The sequence below is a fragment of the Oncorhynchus tshawytscha genome, linkage group LG05, assembly GCF_018296145.1.
Source record: "Oncorhynchus tshawytscha isolate Ot180627B linkage group LG05, Otsh_v2.0, whole genome shotgun sequence".
NCBI lineage: Eukaryota > Metazoa > Chordata > Actinopteri > Salmoniformes > Salmonidae > Oncorhynchus > Oncorhynchus tshawytscha.
Window position 1 is genome coordinate 46015395 of NC_056433.1, and position 21830 is coordinate 46037224.

General features: G+C 44.4%; 2 protein-coding genes across 3 annotated transcripts in view; one reads left to right on the forward strand and one right to left on the reverse strand.

The window, feature by feature from the left end:
* Positions 1-9994, reverse strand: part of LOC112250658 (elongation of very long chain fatty acids protein 1) — a 26442-nt gene extending 16448 nt beyond the window's left edge. Inside the window, exon 1 of the mRNA XM_024421000.2 lies at positions 9889-9994. The gene's annotated coding sequence lies outside the window, so the exon portion shown is untranslated. The remainder of the gene's footprint in view (positions 1-9888) is intronic.
* LOC112250659 (MOB kinase activator 3C) lies at positions 9992-20010 on the forward strand. 2 transcript variants are annotated; one of them, XM_024421001.2, is made up of 6 exons: positions 10007-10792; positions 10961-11131; positions 11545-11969; positions 16072-16648; positions 17939-18141; positions 19159-20010. In XM_024421001.2, the coding sequence occupies exons 4-6, from the start codon at positions 16231-16233 to the stop codon at positions 19186-19188; spliced, it is 651 nt and encodes a 216-aa protein (XP_024276769.1). In that variant the 5' UTR covers positions 10007-10792; positions 10961-11131; positions 11545-11969; positions 16072-16230; the 3' UTR covers positions 19189-20010. The 2 variants fall into 2 exon arrangements, with proteins under 2 accessions (XP_024276770.1, XP_024276769.1); XM_024421002.2 differs by lacking the exon at positions 19159-20010 and having other exon boundaries at positions 9992-10792; positions 10961-11969; positions 16072-16644; positions 17939-18135.
* Positions 20011-21830: the final 1820 nt, after the last annotated feature.

The following is a 21830-nucleotide window of genomic DNA, read 5'->3' on the forward strand; positions in this document are numbered from 1 at the left end:
AGTCTAGAGACTGTGACATTCAGAACACATAAGAGAAAGAGACCAGTTGGCGGATGCAATAAAACATGTCATTTTCCTGTTTACTCAAGGCTGGTGGTCGAATCTTATAACACAGACACAGCTATTATGGTTCCTACTACACGACGACAGTGACTCACTGACTAATACCACAGTACGTTGTAAGTGCTGCTTGCTCTCACTCGTGTGTAAGCACTTAGTCTGATCTCCCCGCCACGCCCCAGATTTAAAAGGAGGAACAGATGTTTAGGTGATCTTTAACGCTGCATAGTTGTGACATAGCTGTGACGCCAGAAGAAACATGTGCCACACACACACACACACACACACACACACACACACACACACACACACACACACACAGACACACACAGACACACACAGACACACACACACACACACACACACACACACACACACACACACACACACACACACACACACACACACACACACACACACACACACACACACACACACACGTCTTGGTATACCAGTCCTGGGCAACACAGAAGAGTTAGGTCGGAGTCAGACACCATTTAGTTTTAAATTGACAGCGTAGCCCTTTCCTGCCTTCATTCACCCCACTCAAATCGAATTCCTGAAGTGTCATCACTGTCTTTTCAGCCATCTAAAAGCAGAGTCAAATTCCATTGTAAGTACATGGGTGGAATGTTATTCATATTTTTCATCATTTCATAATTAAATAAAGATTATTGAAAAAAATATATCTATTTCAGATTTTGGTCATGTACATAAAGTGTAATACTAGGAGACAAACTAAAAATGGAATACTTTTCAACTCTATATCTGACATGGTACAGCCACAAATAACCATGTGCATCAGGTCTATACTTTTGTTTCAAAGTAGATTTGTTTCAGACTACCAAGAATGTGTGACCTTGATTTAACCCACTGCGGTAAAAGGTTATTAAGTAGCCTACTAATTTCTTCCTACTTTCAGCAAGCTCTTAGATTATTTGTGATGTAAAACAGTTGGCAAAAAAGCCATCACTAATTAAGAATGAATCTACTGTAACAAGGTACTTAGCCATGACTAAGACCTTCAAGTGTGCATCACAAATGGCACCCCATACATATTCACATCAACTGTTAATAGTTGTGCAGATGTACTTTAATGGCCTCTTAGTTTCTCTGTCAGCCAAGGCCATGTTACCCTGTCCCACAGGATAGAGTAGAGATGAGGGAGACAGAGGGTTAGAGGCAGCTCTCTCCCTCTCTCCCAGTCCCTCCCCTGCTCTTATCCAGAGGAAATAAGGTTAAGTGCCTTGCTCAGAGGGAACATCAGCAGATTTTTTTCACCTAGTTGCTCAGGGACCTGCTCTTAACTGCCAGGCTACCTGCTGCCCTCAGATTTTTTTTTTTTACCACAATGCTATATGACTGCCAGCATAAACTGCAACACTAACCCATCTCTTCATGTAGCCTAGTGTTGGGCCAGAAACTGAAAGGTCACTAGTTTGAATCTCTGAGCTGACAAGGTGAGAAATCTGTTGATGTACCATTGAGCAAGGCACTTAACCCTAATTGCTACAGGGTGACTGTTGATAATGGCAGACCCTGGCCATGACCCCACTCTCCGAGGGTCTCTTAGAGAGAGTAGCATATGCAAAAAAAACATATATGTGTGAAATAGGACCAATATGAGCACCCACCAAATTATTAATCTGTGCCCTGCTGACCTGGTGTGTGAGAGTGTGTGTTCTAATACGAAACAAGTAAGCATTTGTCTCCGAGACTTCTCTCTGTACCCTAGACTGTGCTGTACCAGGGCCTTCGCTATTCTCACATTCCACTGAATGGAATGAGGGCCCAGAAGTGTTTTGGGGTGAATTTCCCCTTTAATAATGGTTTTCCAATCATATAAGAAAGAAATCACAATGAACATTACACACATATGCACACAACATTATGAACCAAGAGTAATCGAAGAGTAATCGAAGAGTGACCCAAGACTGTACTGTACATTCTGGCAACATTCTGGCAACAATCTTTGCAATATGGCTGGACTCTCAATGACCGACATGTTTATGCCACCACCGCTAGTGTTTTTTGCTGGGAGTAAAGCCTGGGGAAGGGGTGGCCGGCACCGTAGGAGTACAGCCCCTACCTGCAGGAGCAGACCAGACAGAGCATGCACACTCTACGCTGGTCTCATTCTGTCGTCGTCGGCGGCCCCCCCTCCCCCTCCTTGTTGCTCCCTCACTGAGTACTCAGGTTTCTGGAACTTTCCACAGAAACACAAGGTCACGTTCAGGGGCAGGCTGAATGCATGTGAATGTGTTCCTATGCATATGAAACCTGGCTGTAAGACATTTTACTACCCTCTAAAGGTGTGGGTGGGGAGGGTGGATAGTTTGAGTCAGAGGTGTCCACCCTTCAGAGGGATGCGAGGTGAAAGTGCTCCACCCTATGCTGAAACACAAAAATCAATGAAACTTTTCTGAAATGAAGGTCATGCTACTGAAATTCTAATATCGTCATTCCAGAACATTGGTCAATGAACAGTCTTGAAATAGCTAAGATATACCAGATATGTACCCAATTGTGTAGGTTGTGTTTTATGTACCATGCCATGGCGGTCTTCTGCATGCCCGGCCACACAAGGTTTGAGACATCTATCTCCACTTTCCTTCTGATCAGTAGCAAGGGATCTCAGCACTTCTAATTGGATTGATGTTCTAATTATGTTCTATTTGTGATATGTTTACTGTATTTGTGTATGAACTGTACTATGAGAGAGCTCCAACAAAAATTCCCATGAATGTTACTTAAGAAAAAAAAAAAAAGAAACTTTTTTAAATTTAATTTTTTAAAATTTGTAATACCGGCAAATGGCAAATAAACTACTTGAACTTGAAAAAAGGAGTTACTAGATCTGTCCTCGCATCCTCGCATCCCCTCTCTTCAAGGTACCCCATCTTGGACTTTCTTCTCGAATGAATTTTGAGAATGGGGAGAGAGAGAATGCAAGATAAGTTGCTTTCAAAATGTCAGCCCAGTTGATAGACATTGTTCAGTCTGTTTTTAGTTAGCAGTGAGATCCTAAGCTAAAATTGAGCTGTGGCTCCCTTGCAACATGGTCATTGAGATAAAACTAAGCAGGTAAAAGGTAATATCCTGAAGGTAGACTTGACCTATTTGTGTAGAGCAGGTCTGGCAGACAGCGTACTGTAGGATTATGTAAGACTATGTATATATCAAATGAAATGACACCATTCATGATGAATGTGAGGAATGCCTTGCCTCTGGTATGAAAATAACTTCCACAATCTGATGTGTCCAAATCAAATTCATTCATTCACTCATTCAACGCTCATGGTGAACCTGGGATTATGTATATGCTTGGGGAAACATACTCATGTTCGATCCAGGTGCAGTTCTCTCAATCGTCTGAGGTGATTAAAAGGGTAGGTTTGTCTGCAAAAGTCTTATGAAAGAAATGATTGTTTAGTACCTTCTAACTACTCACTGTGCTTAGACAAATTAAGCGATTGCATTTCTGCCATCGTGTGGTTCACGAGGCTCCTCTTCAGGACACAAGCAAATGTCTGCTTAATCTAATGGGAAAGTAGAGCACATAGCCAACTCTTAAGAGTAACAAGTTAAGCCATTGTCCTCTCTGTATTCCTGGATGACTGGAGAAAGCCAGTCATCCACCCAGGAGAAAGCCAGCCCATTGCTTAGTGGCCAGTCAAACAATGAGCAAGGGGAATAAAATGTTGACCCAAAGCATTTTATTCAGTCCAGTCTGGGTCGTCCTTCCCTTGAGAAGCTGTAGAGGACCGGTTTCCCTGTACAAACTGTAGATTAACCCCAGTCCTGAACTAAAAGGCATGCTCAATGGACAATCTCCGTTGAAATAGATTTTATTTCAGGCTTAATCTGTGACCGGGAAACTGTCTGAAAATGTTCTGACACATCTGACGCAATCGCTTTGCGCAATTATCCTGGAGACAAGGCTATCCTTTAGGCAGCAGCCATTGACACTTGACACTGATTGGGGGATAGCAACATTCAAACTAACTGTGTAAATCAGGGGTGGAAAACATATTGTCACACCCTGATCTGTTTCACTTTGTGCTTCTCTCCACCCCCCACCAGGTGTCTCCCATCTCCCCTCATTATCCCCTGTGTATTTATACCTGTGTTCTCTGCTTGTCTGTTGCCAGTTCCTTTTTTTCATCAAGCCTACCAGCATCTTTCAAGCCTACCTGTTTTTTCTATAGTTCCTGTTTTCCAGTTGTTGACCATTCTGCCTGCCATCCTGTACCTTGGCCCACAACACTGGATTATTAACCTCTGCCTGCCCTGACCATAAGACTGCCTGCCATTCTGTACCTTTTGGACTCTGATCTGGATTAATGACCTCTGCCTGACCTGTCATTTTACCTGCCCCCTCTTCTAGTAATAAACGTTTGTTACTTCAACACTGTCTGCATCTGGGTCTTCGCTAAAATGTGATAGTATGAACTGGCCATGACCGACCCAACAGACTCAGACCAGCTCCACAATGCTGTCTCCCTGCAAGGAGCCATTAATGGACGACACAAGGAGTTACTGCAATGTCTTATGGAGGGACTCCATACCCTGGCAGAACGTCATAACCAGGCATTCAAGACTTTGCTGGAGCAATTCCCCGGATTCATCACTAGGCAGCGCGTCACATCTGTAATCTCCCAGCCTACCCCAGTGTCCCGAGAACCCTGCTGCTAGCGCTACGCTGGAGATTCTGGAACCTGCCGGGCTTTTCTCTCCCAGTGCTCCCTCATTTTCTAGCTGCAGCCTTCTTCGTTCCCCTCGGACAGCTCGAGGATAGCGTACATCATAATGCTGATTTCCGTGAGGGCACTCGCCTGGGATACAGCGGTGTGCGAGCAACAGTCCACCATCTACCTCAGTCTAGAGGAGTTCATAGCGGAAGTTCAGAAGGTGTTTGATTCTACGTTGTCCGGGAGATAAGCTGCTCGTAAGCTGTTCCAGCTACGCCAAGACTCCCATAGTGGCAGACTACACTGTGAATTTTCATATGTTGGTGGCTGAGAGTGCCTGGAACCCGGAAGATTTGTTCGACATGTTCCTTCACGGATTATCGGAGGTGGTCAAAGATGAGCTTGCAGCCCGGGTGTTGCCCATGGATCTTGACTCCCTCATAGCCTTGACCATCCGGGTTGATGGGCAACATCTAGAACGTGGGAGAGAGAGGGAATCTATGCCCTGTCGCCCTCGATTCCTGCCTTGCCTCCGAAGAATCCTGGAGATCCCCGAAGTCCACATGTCCGAGTGACCCCGACGTCACCCAAGTTCTCTCGGGAATCACCGTGGGCTGCCAACTCTCCCCCTTCGGAGTCCAGGCACCTGGGCAGGGCTAGATTGACTCCGGCTGAACGCTTACGCCGACTCCACACTCAGAGCTGTCTATGTTGTGGAGCCAAGGGACATATCGTAGCTACCTGTCCATAAAAAAACTAGGCTCATCAAGAAGGGGCTCTGTTGGGCCTTATGGAGAACTTTTCCTCTCCCCTTACTCGCACCCCTTTCCATGCCACCCTGCTGTGGGGGAACCAGTCGAAATCTCTCCGGGTACTCATCGACTCTGGGGCCGATGAGAATTTTTGGGATGCTACCCTGGTGTCCGAGCTGGGCATCCCCACTCAGCCCCTCTCCATTCCCATGGACGTTAGAGTGCTGGATGGGTGCTCTATAGGCCGAGTCACTCACAATACCGCTCCCATCAACCTACGAATGTCAGGGAACCACAGCGAGGCAATCCAATTTATGCTGATTAAGTCTCCTCGGGTTCCCGTGGTATTGGGATTCTCTTGTCTCCAGCAACACAATCCCATCATTTTTATTTGTTGACTTTTTATTTATTGAACCTTTATTTTATTTAACTAGGCAAGTCAGTTAAGAACAAATTCTTATTTACAATGAAGGCTTACCCCGGCCAAATCCCCACGATGCTGGGCCAGTTTTGCGCAGCCCTATGGGACTCACAATCACGGCCGGATGTGATATAACCTGGATTTGAACCAGGTACTATAGTGACGCCTCTTGCACTGAGATGCAGTGACTTAGACCACTCAGACTGGAATGCTGGTGCCTTTAATGGGCTGGAGCCCGTTCTGCCATGCCCACTGTCTGAAGTCAGCGCAGCCTGCCCCGGGTTTTTCTTCCTGTGTACTCGGAAGTTGCCCCGGACCTCTCCGCCATTCCCGCAGAGTACCAGGACCTCCGGAAGGTGGTCAGTAAGGCCCGGGCCACTTAGCTTCCACTGCACCGACCCTATGACTGCGGGATTGACCTTCTCCCACGCACCACTCCACCCCGGGGACAACTTTACTCTCTGTCGGGGTACGTATACCAGGGCTATGGAGACCTACATTGAGGACTCCCTAGCTGCAGGATTCTTTCATCCTTCTGCCTCCCCCGCTGGCACAGGGTTATTCTTTTTGGAGAAGAAGGACAAAACCCTGTGCCGGAGCATCGACTACCGGGGCCTCAATGACATCATGGTGAAGAACCACTACCCGCTACCACTCATCTCATCGGTCTTCGAGCAGCTTCAGTGGGCCACAGAGTTCTCCAAGCTGTGGGTCGAATACGCCAGCAACACCCTTGCTCTGCCACGGGTCTCTCTCCCTTTGAGTGTTCCCTGGGCTATCACCCCCCGCTCTTCCCTGAGGAATACCTTCAGCCCAGATGTTTGTCCGCAGCTGTCGTCGTACCTGGAAGAGAGCCCAGTCGGCCCTTACGACCACCTCCATGTATCGACTTCAAGCGGACCACCACCGGACCCCGTTTCCCCAGTATGTCTCAGCCCTTTGTCTCCTGTTTCCAGGCCCACCCCTTTCCCCGCCTCATCGACGGCCAACCGGCGTACCCGGTGAGACGTCTTACTGAAGGTTCGACCTCTGGGCAGGGGATTCTAGTACCTGGTTGACTGAGAGGAGTATGGCCTGGAGGAGAAGTGCTGGGTCCCAGCTAGTGACATCCTTGTCCCAGGCCTCATCGCTGATTTCCAAAACCCGCACCACGGTCAACCAGGTATTCGCCCAGGTAGGATGCCAGGTGGCGCCCTTAGAGGGGTGTGTGTGTGTGTGTGTGGGGGGGGGTTCTGTCACACCCTGATCTGTTTCACCTGTCTTTGTGCTTGTCCCCTCATCTGGTGTCTCCCATCTCCCCTCATTATCCCCTGTGTATTTATACCTGCGTTCTCTCTTTGTCTATTGTCAGTTTGTTTTGTTCATCAAGCCTACCAGCGGTTTTCCCCTTGCTCCTGTCTTTTCTATAGTTCTTGTTTTTCTAGTTTTGACCATTCTTCCTGCCCTGACCCTGAGACTACCTGCCGTTCTGTGCCTTTTGGACTCTGATCTGGATTACTGACCTCTGCCTGCCCTTGACCTGTCATTTTGCCTGCCCCCAGTTCTAGTAATACACTTTTGTTACTTCGACACTATCTGCATCTAGGTCTTCCCTGAAACATGATACATACGGCCTGAGGGACAGATTCGACCTGAGAGTACACTCAATCCGGCCCGCGATCCCACTGAATCCGGCCCAGGTAAGGTTTGAGTAAACTTGCTTATTTTTTAAATCTAATGTCTCTGCCCAAAATGTTGGGACAAATGTTCCACTGTCCAATAAATCCATATTTTTGTTGTTGTAAACAGCATCCCTCAAACATTGATTTATGGCACAGTGGAAAAATGCATTGTTGTCAATTTGCAAGTGATGGCTCGGCACAATGTGACAACCAATTTTCTCTGTAACGAAACTGTGGTTTGGGGGATCAACTACTAGCACAGAGTAGGCCAGATTCAGTGGGGATTTTAGCATGTAAATCTTGGTGGGGCAAACAATTACATATTTGTTTATGCATGCCAGCAAAGCCACTACACTACACAATATGGTGACAAACGGTGCCCCAAACTGTTAGGGCCTACATAAAGCTGTCCCAACACCTTACCACTGCTACACCTGTCCGTCAGCGGAGCCTTTTCTGGCAGTGATCAGTTCATTCAGCCTCATTAACTGTCTTTAAAAAAAAACATAACTGATATGACTGACTTTCTTAAACAAATGTGATTTATACTGAGAATTGAGATGTACAAACTATGGCACAAGGAGACGACGAGCGGATAAGAGGCAATCCGTAATTTTGATTAAGACCTTAATGAGTGAGCTAGGACTGATGTAATAGTTCAGCACTTTTGAAATGTACAGCGACAGAATTAGGAACATGGGCTGTTCTTACAGTATTGTCCCTGCACACCAAGTCAGAATCGTAGGATAAATAAAGGGGGCATATAAGCAGACAATGAAAGCTCTTGCAATTTATGGTGCTTTCGGGAAAAAAAACAAGGTAGAATCATGATGACGTCAGTGATCTTTAGGTCGGAGCTCTAGAAAGTGGCTTGAGTTCCTGACTTGCAATACAGAGTTGGATGACCTTTCAAAATGTATTTTCCCAGTTGGAATTATTTTTTTCCGAGTTCCCAGTTGTCTTGAACTGAAGTCAGATTTCCCAGTCCTTAGTTTCCAGTTGTTTGAGCTCGGCAGAAGTCATGCTGAATTGACAGCATGGCCAATGTTGAATGTTTATCCTTTTAAGCTTTGAAAAGAGACCCTTAAACACAGACTTGGACCACACATCCACTCCACTGAATAGCAGGCTAGTGATTGCTTTGCAACTCTTGCAGTTAGCCACTGATTCCTTCCAAACCACTCATTTGCGATTTGAGATTTCCAACTTGTGTAATGCTTATGTCCAATGGCCGATGAGCACCGATACGTTTTAACTATAATTTCTCTTCATTATTTCTCTTCATATGACAAGGATTAAAAAGGATTTGCCAGTATATTGTTGACTTGATTCATGATGATGTCTGCTAGCTTGCTAGCTAAGATTTTGACAGTATGATGTTGACCAATCAAAGCTACTGTAGATATAACTTGATTTGACGTAATTTTATCTGTGGCCAATGACCTTGAGCCTTCTTGGATGGGCACTTCTATTGTAACTCTATGGCAGCACCCAAGGGTAATTTTTGAGCTCTACCCTTAGATTAGGAGGTGACGTTGCGTCCCCAAGAGTGACAGAACACTGAGCCAATCACGGCACAAATAGAGTACGTTACCAACCCCTATGCTCCATATTTTCTTCTGGCTCCCCACCACCAAAGAAGCACTGAGCTAGGCTGAAACACCTACATTTTGGAGCTGCTTTACTCAAGAAAGCCAAAAAGAGACCAAAGTTTGTGTGCAGCTTTATCAATTTTATTTTTGTATTTTATTTTTTTTACATTGTTTGCAAACTGATATGTGACACGTGGTAATGCCAAAATAACATGCAAAACGGGCAACCCCCATCCCCCTAAAAAATGGTCGCCACTGGCCAGATGTAAAAATGACACAATGGCATTGTGATTGCACAATTGATGGGCCACACACTTCCTGTTCATGTAGTAACGGTAGTACTATCTTGTACGCGCATGATCTTGATTACAAATATGACTGTAATTTGTAGGAATTAGGAATAGCATATTCACATAGCATGTACATTAAAAAAAGTGTTACTTCAAACTTTTACAAGTTTATCAAGTCAAGTGGTTTTTAAATCTCCTACCATGACTAATCATATGTATGCATGCAAGTATAATAGGCAACTGTTGTGACATTGTGACAGCCTAGCCAACAGTATAATTTAGATCCCCTGCAGCTACATACCTATAGGTTACCTGTTTTACAATAATAAAACTACAATAGTTATACTATACTACAATAGTTCAAATTTCAAGTGGAATACAGCAAGTATCTAATGATCTGTCAAATGAAAGTATTACCCACCTGGAACAAAGTGGTAGAGAGCGTGACAAGCTTGAAGAGGGAACCGTTAAGTGTGTCGTGTTTCAAGTGAAATGCTTGTCCCTCCCTCCTCCCTGTTTTTAATCCCTTTGATGTAGCAGGAAAGCGTGGGCGGTCAAAGGAAAAGGTGGAGTCGTTTCTCACCAGAACTAGACCGGTGAGAGCATTTTATGTATTTATTTAACTAGGCAAGTCAGTTAAGAACAAATTCTTATTTACAATGACGGCCTACCCCGGCCGAACCCTAACACGGATGACGCTGGGCCAATTCTGTGTCGCCCAATGGGACTCCCAATCACAGCGGTACTGTACACACACGGGCTTATTTTATTAGTAATTTACGATACATTCTTGGTTAAACTTATTTGATTGAGTTCTGTTATAATCTGTTTTATTATCTCTAATTAGTTTATACTGTCCTATTCAGCGGTGGTGTCATTTAACAGATTACTTTGCTGTAATTTGTGTGGTAAATTTCTAATCTTTCTCTTTTTTTATTTCACTTAGTGTGAAAGGAGAAAAAAGTAAGAAGAAACCCGAAACACTGCTCTTGATAGCGTTACTGCTTTTCAATAAACTTTACGTATCGGCCTCACGGCCTTCATCAGAGCTTGTACTTAGTGTGAAAGGGAAAGGCTTGTCATAGCATGTCAAGGCTTGACAATGCACATCATTTTTGTAAATCTAACATTAATTTCATAATTGATGATTGGCAATGACTTATTGACCGTAGCTTCTGTTTAAGCTCTGGATTTCATAAGAAACTTTTCTCGTTTCTGAGCCCTCAAGACCAAGAGATATGGAGACGCTGACACCCAGTGGATGTTGTGGGTCACTGCATGGAGACTTTTACCCGTAATTACATGAAAACCTCTTCACTGCAGCTGTGAGATACAGAATTCATGATTTTGAAATATGCACTTTGATGATCAATATTCAAAATGTATTTGATTGCGTGGAGGTCTATTTTTGCTTAATAGGTTGCAAACCTGTTATAATCGTTGTGTAAAACACACATGTTACGGCCAATTACAATTGGACTGTTTATTCACAGAAACATACCAAGCGGGTTAGTGTCTTCCCTACATGACATGCACTTCAGAGAGAAAGGCCTGCTCTCTCTCTCTGCCGGTCCCTCCCTTTCTCTCATGCTGCCGGCCTGGAGCCCACTGCTTTATCACGGCACTGCAGGAGGGTCCACTGAATGCAGCCAGTGTCTGACCAGGTAACTTTAAACTACAGAGAACTCTTCCTCTGGATGGCGTCCATAGCATCGTTAGACCATTAGGGAACAAACAAACCTTACCCTTTTACTGTGGAAGGGAGCTGGTGAACATTTCTGCGAAACATGCTGAATTTGATTACTCACGGCTGTTGTCTCTTTAATTCATCTCCTTTGTAGATTTGTGACACTTGCTTGTGTACGTGTGGCACCACGCGATACATTTCTGCGGGCCAAAATTGATGGATTTGGTTATGACTTGGCAATGACAGTGAAATGATATGTTTTTGAGAAATGACAAAGGAGAGAGCGAGAGACTAGACTGCATGCCAAGAGGCCCGCAGCACTTATGCGCAGTGTGTGTCCGCTCCCCCTGCTCTGGCTCTGTGGGATAATAAGAGGGTTTGTTTTCCCAGAGCTCCCACATGAGGGCTGGGCCTCGTTGGCTGAGGGGGACGGGCTGCCTTCCTACAGGATAAGTAGGCAGAGAGAGAGAGAATGAGGAGTGGCAGAGGGAACCTCCTTTGTCGATTTATAGGTCTTCCATGCACACATACACACACACACACACACACACACACATAGATAGACACACACAGACAGCAGGGGCCTCTCAGACAAAGTCAGGATGTGACATCACTCACAGGAAGAGAAGCCAAACAACTTTTTGACTTGTACTTTTTTGTCTGCGCTGCTGTGTCGCTGGCTTCTCAGTGAAGTTGGAGCCTCGAGGTCTGTTGGTAGCTGGGAAGGAGGGAGTATCTGTAGGAACCGGAGAGGGACAGATCTGCCTGGACCGTTGTCCACATTCCCAAGTCGTCCACATTGGGAGCCCAGCCAGGTACTGTGGGGGAAACTTCTCCCCTTTTTTTTATGTCTCTGTTGATCTCCTTGTATCTCTTCTCACTCTTTCACTTTGATGCATATAACTGGATCCAACTGTGTTTGGTCCATTGCATTAGCGACTGTTTTCTCTCCCACATATGTGTGTAGGATCTAGAAAGAGCTGCTGTTAATCTCTGCTGTCCGAAGGAAATTCCATGGAAAACTCAGTAAAGTGTGCAGTGTGCACAGTGGGTCTGGTCCGCCATCCCCCGTACGTGATCAGACATGCACCAGTCTGTAATTGGAGAGGCATGTGGAGACTGAGAAGCAGTGAAGTCAACAAAGCGAATGTATCCCAATCCCTTGGCCTGTATAGAAATGTATCCTCTGTGCACTGCGACTGTTAAATACAGTAGTACTCTGAGGTGTACGGTCCACGACTGTTATTCACATCTGTGCATCTGAAAGTTAGATACCATAACTAATGGAGTGTAGTAGCCATCACTAAATCAGCCAACTATCCAGTTGTGGACCAGCACATATTTTCTGGTCATTCTCCAATGGACTACAAACTCTGTGCTTTCCCAATGTTGAATGCCTGTATTATTGCCAATAGAAATTCACCAGTAGAGCTAATACAGTGGGGCAAAAAAGTATTTAGTCAGCCACCAATTGTGCAAGTTCTCCCACTTAAAAAGATGAGAGGCCTGTAATTTTCATCATAGGTACACTTCAACTATGACACACAAAATTAGAAAAGAAAATCCAGAAAATCACATTGTAGGATTTTTAATGAATTTATTTGCAAATGATGGTGGAAAATAAGTATTTGGTCAATAACAAAAGTTTATCTCAATACTTTGTTATATATCCTTTGTTGGCAATGACAGAGGTCAAACGTTTTCTGTAAGTTTTCACAAGGTTTTCACACACTGTTGCTGGTATTTTGGTCCATTCCTCCATGCAGATCTCCTCTAGAGCAGTGATGTTTTGGGGCTGTTGCTGGGCAACACTGACCTTCAACTCCCTCCAAAGATTTTCTATGGGGTTGAGATCTGGAGACTGGCTAGGCCACTCCAGGACCTTGAAATGCTTCTTATGAAGCCACTCCTTCGTTGCCCTGGCGGTGTGTTTGGGATCATTGTCATGCTGAAAGACCCAGCCACGTTTCATCTTCAATGCCCTTGCTGATGGTAGGCTTTGTTAGTTTGGTCCCAGCTCTCTGCAGGTCATTCACTAGGTCCCCCCGTGTGGTTCTGGGATTTTTGCTCACCGTTCTTGTGATCATTTTGACCCCACGGGGTGAGATCTTGCGTGGAGCCCCAGATCGAGGGAGATTATCAGTAGTCTTGTATGTCTTCCATTTCCTAATAATTGCTCCCACAGTTGATTTCTTCAAACCAAGCTGCTTACCTATTGCAGATTCAGTCTTCCCAGCCTGGTGCAGGTCTACAATTTTGTTTCTGGTGTCCTTTGACAGCTCTTTGGTCTTGGCCATAGTGGAGTTTGGAGTGTGACTGTTTGAGGTTGTGGACAGGTGTCTTTTATACTGATAACAAGTTCAAACAGGTGCCATTAATACAGGTAATGAGTGGAGGACAGAGGAGCCTCTTAAAGAAGAAGTTACAGGTCTGTGAGAGCCAGAAATCTTGCTTGTTTATGGTTGACCAAATACTTATTTTCCACCATAATTTGCAAATAAATTCATTAAAGATCCTACAATGTGATTTTCTGGATTTTTTTTCTTCTCATTTTGTCTGTCATAGTTGAAGTGTACCTATGATGAAAATTACAGGCCTCTCTCATCTTTTTAAGTGGGAGAACTTGCACAATTTGTGGCTGACTAAATACTTTTTTGCCCCACTGTAGATGTAAAGTACTGAGGAAGAGGAGGATCCTGTTCACACCACACGTACTGTGTACAAACACCATGCGTATGTGGAGGAAGCTGTCAAGAAGATGGATGACACTCTCCTCTTGAACAGTCCAGGGCCCCTCATTCCTACACGTCTCGAGAGTAGGAACGCTGATCGAGAATCAGTTCTGCCTTTAGGCTCATAATGAAAAAGATTGTATGGAGAGGGGGGACCGGATCCTAGGTCAGCACTCCGACTCTCAGACGCTTTATAAATACAGGCCACGAGGAGTGAAAGAGGAAGCTCTTTGTCAAAGTTCTGCTAAAGTCTAACGCCTCTGTCAGACCGACAACGTCATCGCATCAATACTGCGTAATAAATTCTGCAGTCAAACTTTTTTCATTATGTAAATCAAACATTTTAGTGGATATGAATGCAAGAGAAGTTCAACTATCACCTTTTGCTTACTAGTTCTGTCAAGTCGATGCATACAATGTTATGCATATCTTGTATAAATCCAATGTATGCACGACCCAGAACACAGAACGCACTGCAACTGCCTCTGCAACACAATACTGCAAGGCAAACTGAGCTTTCCATTGGAAATGAATGTACTTCTGGTGTACCAAAACCCAATGACGCTATTGGTCTAATCGAGGCGTAATAGCAAAACGACAGTAAAACTACACTAAACCAAGTGTAATGCAACATTTCTACTTGCACTCATTCTGCATGACTCTGTAGATTTCAGACTCAGAGCACATGAATAAGCGTAACTTATATAGAAAGAAAAATATTTCCCACTTAAACCACACACGTTGCACCATAACAAGACCAGGAACTGTTGAGAGCAGCTGTGTGAAATGGAACGTGGGACACAAATGTGGATACAGTCACGTACAGTCATAAGGGCACGAGACATGTGTCATATAGAATGAAAGAAGAAGCTATTTTAAAAGAAGCTTCAGAAGCATTTTAGAACAGCATACTGTCTCTAGTTTATTCAGCGTATAATATTCGGAACAAATGCCGGCATGACTTATTGACAGCTGTAAAGCTTGCCTTGACTTTTCAGAGCACTCCACATGAAAGTCATGGAAACTCAGTCAAGTTCAGATCCTTCTTAACCATGGAGCTGAGTAGCCAATTGGCTACTAAACCTGCCCTGTAACTGAACTAGTTTGCTGGGGAGTTCTCGGTAAGATCTGATCCACCACGAGTTATTCTCTTCTCTCTGGTGCGCTTGACTTGATTGATATACGGGTTGTTGTGATGACTCGTCCCTCGAAATGACTACCCCCCCCTACTCCTTCATCCCCCTTTTTCATACGATATTCTGATACAGACAACCGTTTGTTATTAACCCTTATGATTAAAAAAACAAAAGCAATTTAGTCTAATAGATTTTGTCCCTCTGCAACATTCACTGTCTGAAAGGAAAATGTCAAACCCATTCAGGCTGTTTGATCCTTAACCAGTCCAGGACACTGCGAAATGATCTCCTCATGGTCTGCCAGATGGTTAATAGCTAATAATGACTGGATGTATGACGCCATTACAGTAATTATCTACTGTGCTATTGTCCATCCCTACAGGGGAGTAGACCTCCGTCAATATTGTATCAGGTCAATGGCGAAGGTGTTAGACAACTCATGGTGCTTACAATTGAACTTGAGGCAGTGTAGCTGCGCTGCGCAAGTGGATTTTCTCCAATGGAGTTGTATGACGCAGTGAGAGGTAGTGTTCTGCATAGTTAATGTTGAGCGTGTGGGTGGCGGCTTTTAGGTGGAAAGTTCAAAATGTCTCACGTACAGACGACGTAAAGAACCCTTTCACCACGCTTCCTCTTAGCGAAGTGCAGCATGCTCTTCATTTACACAATTACCTTTGGCTATCCCCTCTGATCTGATTTCAGTATTAGATCACACTGGGCCTATTTCAAGGACACTATGGTTGTTGGTCTTGTGACATTCAATGCATAGTGGCCGCCAGAAAATAAAAGGTCACCAGAAATTAATTCCGCAAATGGATTCTTCTCACCTCATATTTGGGGTCATATTTTCTGTTCCGAGCAGTTTCACAATCCCTACATGCTTTGCTCATCAAGTCCTTCAAGATATGCCCTTTGTAAACAAGCTTACAGTATTGTTTCTTACTTTGCTGTTTTCATTTCCTGATTTCTATCATGCTGCCTGATAACATTGTGAACGAGCTGAGCATCTCTAACCTCTCATGACCTATTTTGTTTCCTCTATGTCTCAGAGAGGGGTCCCTCCATTCTCAATCATCCCCAATGTAGAGGTCACTGCCCTCTGAATAGAAAAACTCCTCATCGACCTGCAACCTAAACAAACGTATGTTAGTGAAACCTGTCCAATCCATGCTCAGGAAGGCCATACCATAGAGTCCACCATTAAGACAATGGCGCTCTGTCTCGGACAAGTCTTCAGCAAAGACAAAACGTTTAGGCCTCGGAAGCGCTTTGAGCCTGGCACACAGCGGTTTGAGCTGTACAAGAAGGCCCAGGCCTCTCTGAAGTCAGGCCTGGACCTGAGGAAAGTGGTCCAGCTTCCCGAAGGAGAGAACATCAACGACTGGATCGCCGTGCACGTGGTGGACTTCTTCAACCGGATCAACCTGATCTACGGCACGGTCAGCGAGTTCTGCACCGAGCGCACCTGCCCCATCATGTCGGGGGGCCTGCGCTACGAGTACCGGTGGCAGGACGGAGACGACTACAAGAAGCCCACCAAGCTGCCCGCCTTGAAGTACATGAACCTTCTGATGGACTGGATAGAGACGAACATCAACAATGAGAACATCTTCCCCACGAGAGTAGGTGTGTAAGGCAGTGGTTCCAAACTAGGATAGTGAATGCACCTGTGATGTGGCTTCATGCCCACTCTCTCTGACAGTATCTTTAATGGATCTAGAAAGGTTCAAAGAAAGGTTAACGAGATAGGTTAATTACACAATGAGGGTGGCAGAGTATGAATTATGGGGGGCCAGTGTGAGCTAAGCTCCCATGAATGAGACATGAGCTCCTCTAAATGCAACAAAAGTCAAACTTTTGGGGGGGGGTCTCTAAATATTGATAATTTGACCAAGACGGGCCGACAGCAAGATGCCCTGGCAGCAAGACGCATCAGTCTCACTGGAGAAAGCATCTGAGTGAGTAAAACAGCGCCCCTCTGTCTCAGTATGTGTAGCCCATGTATCTGATGCTGTCTGGTCAAAAAGAGTATGATGCTTTCTCCGGTGAGATAGATTCAGACACTTGCGAATTGAAGGAAAATTATGAAATATAATTTCACAATTTTTAAAAATTTGTTTATAGTTTTTTGGGGAACCATAGATTCCCTCGGCATCCATGAATGCACACCACTATAATAGGCCTAATGACAATCGCCAAATGTCATTACATTTGTGGTGTTTGTAACAGATGTCTTTTTCCATTCATCAAATAGCAAGGTAAGCCCACACCATTTGGATGCTTGAATCATTTTTGGAGTAAGACAAAATGTGCGCAGCTGCAGTTAGCCTACTTCTTGAAGTGATTTATTTGACAATCAGATGAAAACATCACGACTGGTTGTGTTCATGCCACATTAAAATGTAATTATTAGTATTTTTACTGTTAAATGACATCTTTACTGTTAGGCCCACAAAAAAAAATCCCAAGTGAGGCTCCCCCGAATGTCACGGTATAATTTACACTCTGGGGGGTGGCATTTGGAAGAAATTGAATGGGGTACTCTTAGTCTATTGTTCATTGTCAAAGGGTTGTTATCAAGCTCTGTTTGAGGAGGGAGATTATGTGCATGAACAATCTATTAAATTAACATGTAATTACGTTGCGGGCTGCTGAGAGAACAGTATATGATCTACCTACAGTATAGGATATTGATGTCCAGTGTGATTTGAATGATCTCCAATGGAAACGAATGTGACAGCTTTTAATGCTAAGTGAGATGTAATTCTGAAACATAATAAAACATAATTATGGAACATAATGACATTCTGATAGTTACAAATAGATTTTCATTAATGCATCCAGGGATGGTCTCTAAAATGAATCGAATGGAGTTGCAGTCTTCCTCACTGACAGTTCTTTCCTCTTTGGTCCCAGGTGTTCCTTTCCCTAAGAACTTCCAGCAGGTGTGTAAGAAGATCCTGAGTCGTCTCTTCCGGGTCTTTGTGCACGTCTACATCCACCACTTTGACAGCATCTGCAGTATGGGCGCTGAGGCCCACATCAATACCTGCTACAAACACTACTATTATTTCATCTCTGAGTTCAGCCTCATCGAGCACTCTGAACTGGAGCCCCTGGTGAGAAAGGAGGTGTGGGGGTGAATGGAGGGGGAGGGGGGGGGGGTCAAAAGTAGTGCACTAAATATGGAATAGGGTGCTATTTGGGATGTATCCTTAGATAGAGCTTGGGTGGAAGGTTCAATTTCTATGTCCTGTAAGTTCATATTTAGGACAGGGGTAGAAGGGTGTCTGGATATGAATTTATGAGGGCATATCCCTCACATTACTATCATTCAAACTGACTTAGTTTTGCCGTGGCCCAATAAGGGAGGAGCTTACATTTTCCTCCATAAAACAAAGGCAGTGTATTGTCTGCGTTATTTCACACCACAACAGAACATGTTGTTTTGAGTGTCTGCGCAAACCACATAAACTGGGTGATTATACAGCATCAACTCTGGGCATAGAGCATATTACTAAATCACAGCCCAGTATCAAATAATTATACGATAGCAGTGTGTCTTTCATTTTCCCTTTGGCACAGTCATTGGAATTAATGATGCACCACTTATTTCCCCAGTTTGCGTCATAAAAAAAAAAAACGTGTTAAACTCTTTGTAAGAAATCTAGTTTGCTTTATATAACCATCATAAGTGAAATTGCAGTCTAGCCAGCCATAACTGAGAATCATGTCACGTTCAAGTTGTTTTCTCTAGTGCAGAGAGCTTCGTTACATCTGAACAGATGGAGGTAGGCGCTCCGAGGTACAATAAAATGCCTCTGTTATCATCATTATAAAGGACAGACTTTTACTTCCCCTCCTGGTGAAAAAGTAATGAGACTATATCAACAACGTAATCTGGGGGGAAATAAGCTTTTGGATGACTAGAGGTAAAATGGGAACAGACGAGTGACTTCTCATCAGATGATGACTGTATTGTAGCCGATCTGTTCGAATATATTCGTGGCCTCATACAGCATGACGGTAGGTGTGTAGCATTGTCGGTTACGATAAAATAAGCCTGGGGCCATTTACTGGTCATTTGTCAACATCATATGAATTGCTTGTCTCTCCTCTCTTCTCTTTACCCCCAGAGAGCAATGACAGAGAAGATCTGTAACTAAACCACTTGGACAATGGAGAGTGTACATCATTTCAAAAAATTCCCCGGAGCCCTTCAAGAGACCCACTGCTTAAATACCGTTCCAAACACTCAAACCAAAGGACAGTCGAATGGATTTTGAGTGGATTTGAAGAACTTAAGTGTTATCCATCAAGCATTAGAACGTTTATTCACATTTTCAGCCAATAGGCTATATGTTTTTAGGAAAAAGGACTGTTCTGCTTCCTAGATTTTGTGCTGTGACATGCAGCATTTCAGTATTTTGTGTTTTATTTGAGTAACTGTTCTAGCTCTGTTTTACTAAGCATGAATATGTTTTTCTTGTGCATGTTCTTGACATCATTAACTTCCAAAATGTGCCTGCGGTTTCGAGGTGTTTGAGCCATTTTGTGATGGACAGAAGGCGACATCACAAGACCCCTCTCCAGTATTTAGCATTTTGTGACAAGTACGTGTCCAATGTGTCCCAGCCAGAGGCAACAGAGTTAAGGACTTTGAAAAACAGACATTTTGTGAGGTGTCTGGGTAAGTACAGGGTGACAACCGGAAGAAATACTTGTGAAATATTGACTTCATTTTCATTTACCAAAACTAGTTCAACTGGGATTACTCTGGGAGACTAATCTGATTGAGATGTGTGGACAAGTTAGGACAAGTAAGTTCACCCACTACAATTGGTGTTTTTGTTGCATGCCCTGTTAATTTGCATTTTATTATTAAGGAAATGTTTTAGCTGTGATCACACTAAATATCAGACATAGGATATTTTCATTCAGACGGTGACCAATTAAAACCTGCCTCATTGCTTTTGTAAAACCTTAAAGTAACTGTCCAGTGTTTCCAGATTTCTATGAAATGAATTACAATATGAGTGAAATAGTTTTTCTTCCCCCCAAAAATGGTAATTAAGTATGTTATAAAGCAGCTTTTCTGTGTTGCAGTGGTGTGGGCTTACCTCAACAACAGAATGGTGTGGGCTTACCTCAACAACAGAATGGTGTGGGCTTACCTCAACAACAGAATGGTGTGGGCTTACCCCAACAACAGAATGGTGTGGGCTTACCTCAACAACAGAATGGTGTGGGCTTACCCCAACAACAGAATGGTGTGGGCTTACCTCAACAACAGAATGGTGTGGGCTTACCTCAACAACAGAATGGTGTGGGCTTACCTCAACAACAGAATGGTGTGGGCTTACCTCAACAACAGAATGGTGTGGGCTTACCTCAACAACAGAATGGTGTGGGCTTACCTCAACAACAGAATGGTGTGGGCTTACCTCAACAACAGAATGGTGTGGGCTTACCTCAACAACAGAATGGTGTGGGCTTACCCCAACAACAGAATGGTGTGGGTTTACCTCAACAACAGAATGGTGTGGGCTTACCCCAACAACAGAATGGTGTGGGCTTACCTCAACAACAGAATGGTGTGGGCTTACCTCAACAACAGAATGGTGTGGGCTTACCCCAACAACAGAATGGTGTGGGCTTACCTCAACAACAGAATGGTGTGGGCTTACCCCAACAACAGAATGGTGTGGGCTTACCCCAACAACAGAATGGTGTGGGCTTACCTCAACAACAGAATGGTGTGGGCTTACCTCAACAACAGAATGGTGTGGGCTTACCTCAACAACAGAATGGTGTGGGCTTACCTCAACAACAGAATGGTGTGGGCTTACCTCAACAACAGAATGGTGTGGGCTTACCTCAACAACAGAATGGTGTGGGCTTACCTCAACAACAGAATGGTGTGGGCTTACCCCAACAACAGAATGGTGTGGGCTTACCTCAACAACAGAATGGTGTGGGCTTACCCCAACAACAGAATGGTGTGGGCTTACCTCAACAACATAATGGTGTGGGCTTACCTCAACAACAGAATGGTGTGGGCTTACCTCAACAACAGAATGGTGTGGGCGTACCCCAACAACAGAATGGTGTGGGCTTACCTCAACAACAGAATGGTGTGGGCTTACCTCAACAACAGAATGGTGTGGGCTTACCTCAACAACAGAATGGTGTGGGCTTACCCCAACAACAGAATGGTGTGGGTTTACCTCAACAACAGAATGGTGTGGGCTTACCCCAACAACAGAATGGTGTGGGCTTACCTCAACAACAGAATGGTGTGGGCTTACCTCAACAACAGAATGGTGTGGGCTTACCCCAACAACAGAATGGTGTGGGCTTACCTCAACAACAGAATGGTGTGGGCTTACCCCAACAACAGAATGGTGTGGGCTTACCCCAACAACAGAATGGTGTGGGCTTACCTCAACAACAGAATGGTGTGGGCTTACCTCAACAACAGAATGGTGTGGGCTTACCTCAACAACAGAATGGTGTGGGCTTACCCCAACAACAGAATGGTGTGGGCTTACCCCAACAACAGAATGGTGTGGGCTTACCTCAACAACAGAATGGTGTGGGCTTACCTCAACAACAGAATGGTGTGGGCTTACCTCAACAACAGAATGGTGTGGGCTTACCTCAACAACAGAATGGTGTGGGCTTACCTCAACAACAGAATGGTGTGGGCTTACCTCAACAACAGAATGGTGTGGGCTTACCTCAACAACAGAATGGTGTGGGCTTACCCCAACAACAGAATGGTGTGGGCTTACCTCAACAACAGAAT

What these genes read in the sequence shown, in the direction of transcription:
- LOC112250659 (XM_024421001.2), top strand. Translation starts at nt 16,231, where the DNA reads ATGGCGCTCTGTCTCGGACAAGTCTTCAGCAAAGACAAAACGTTTAGG. An exon ending in CATCTTCCCCACGAGAGTAG is followed by an intron (nt 16,649 to 17,938) that starts GTGTGTAAGGCA and finishes CTTTGGTCCCAG; the next exon opens with GTGTTCCTTTCCCTAAGAAC. An exon ending in ACTCTGAACTGGAGCCCCTG is followed by an intron (nt 18,142 to 19,158) that starts GTGAGAAAGGAG and finishes CTTTACCCCCAG; the next exon opens with AGAGCAATGACAGAGAAGAT.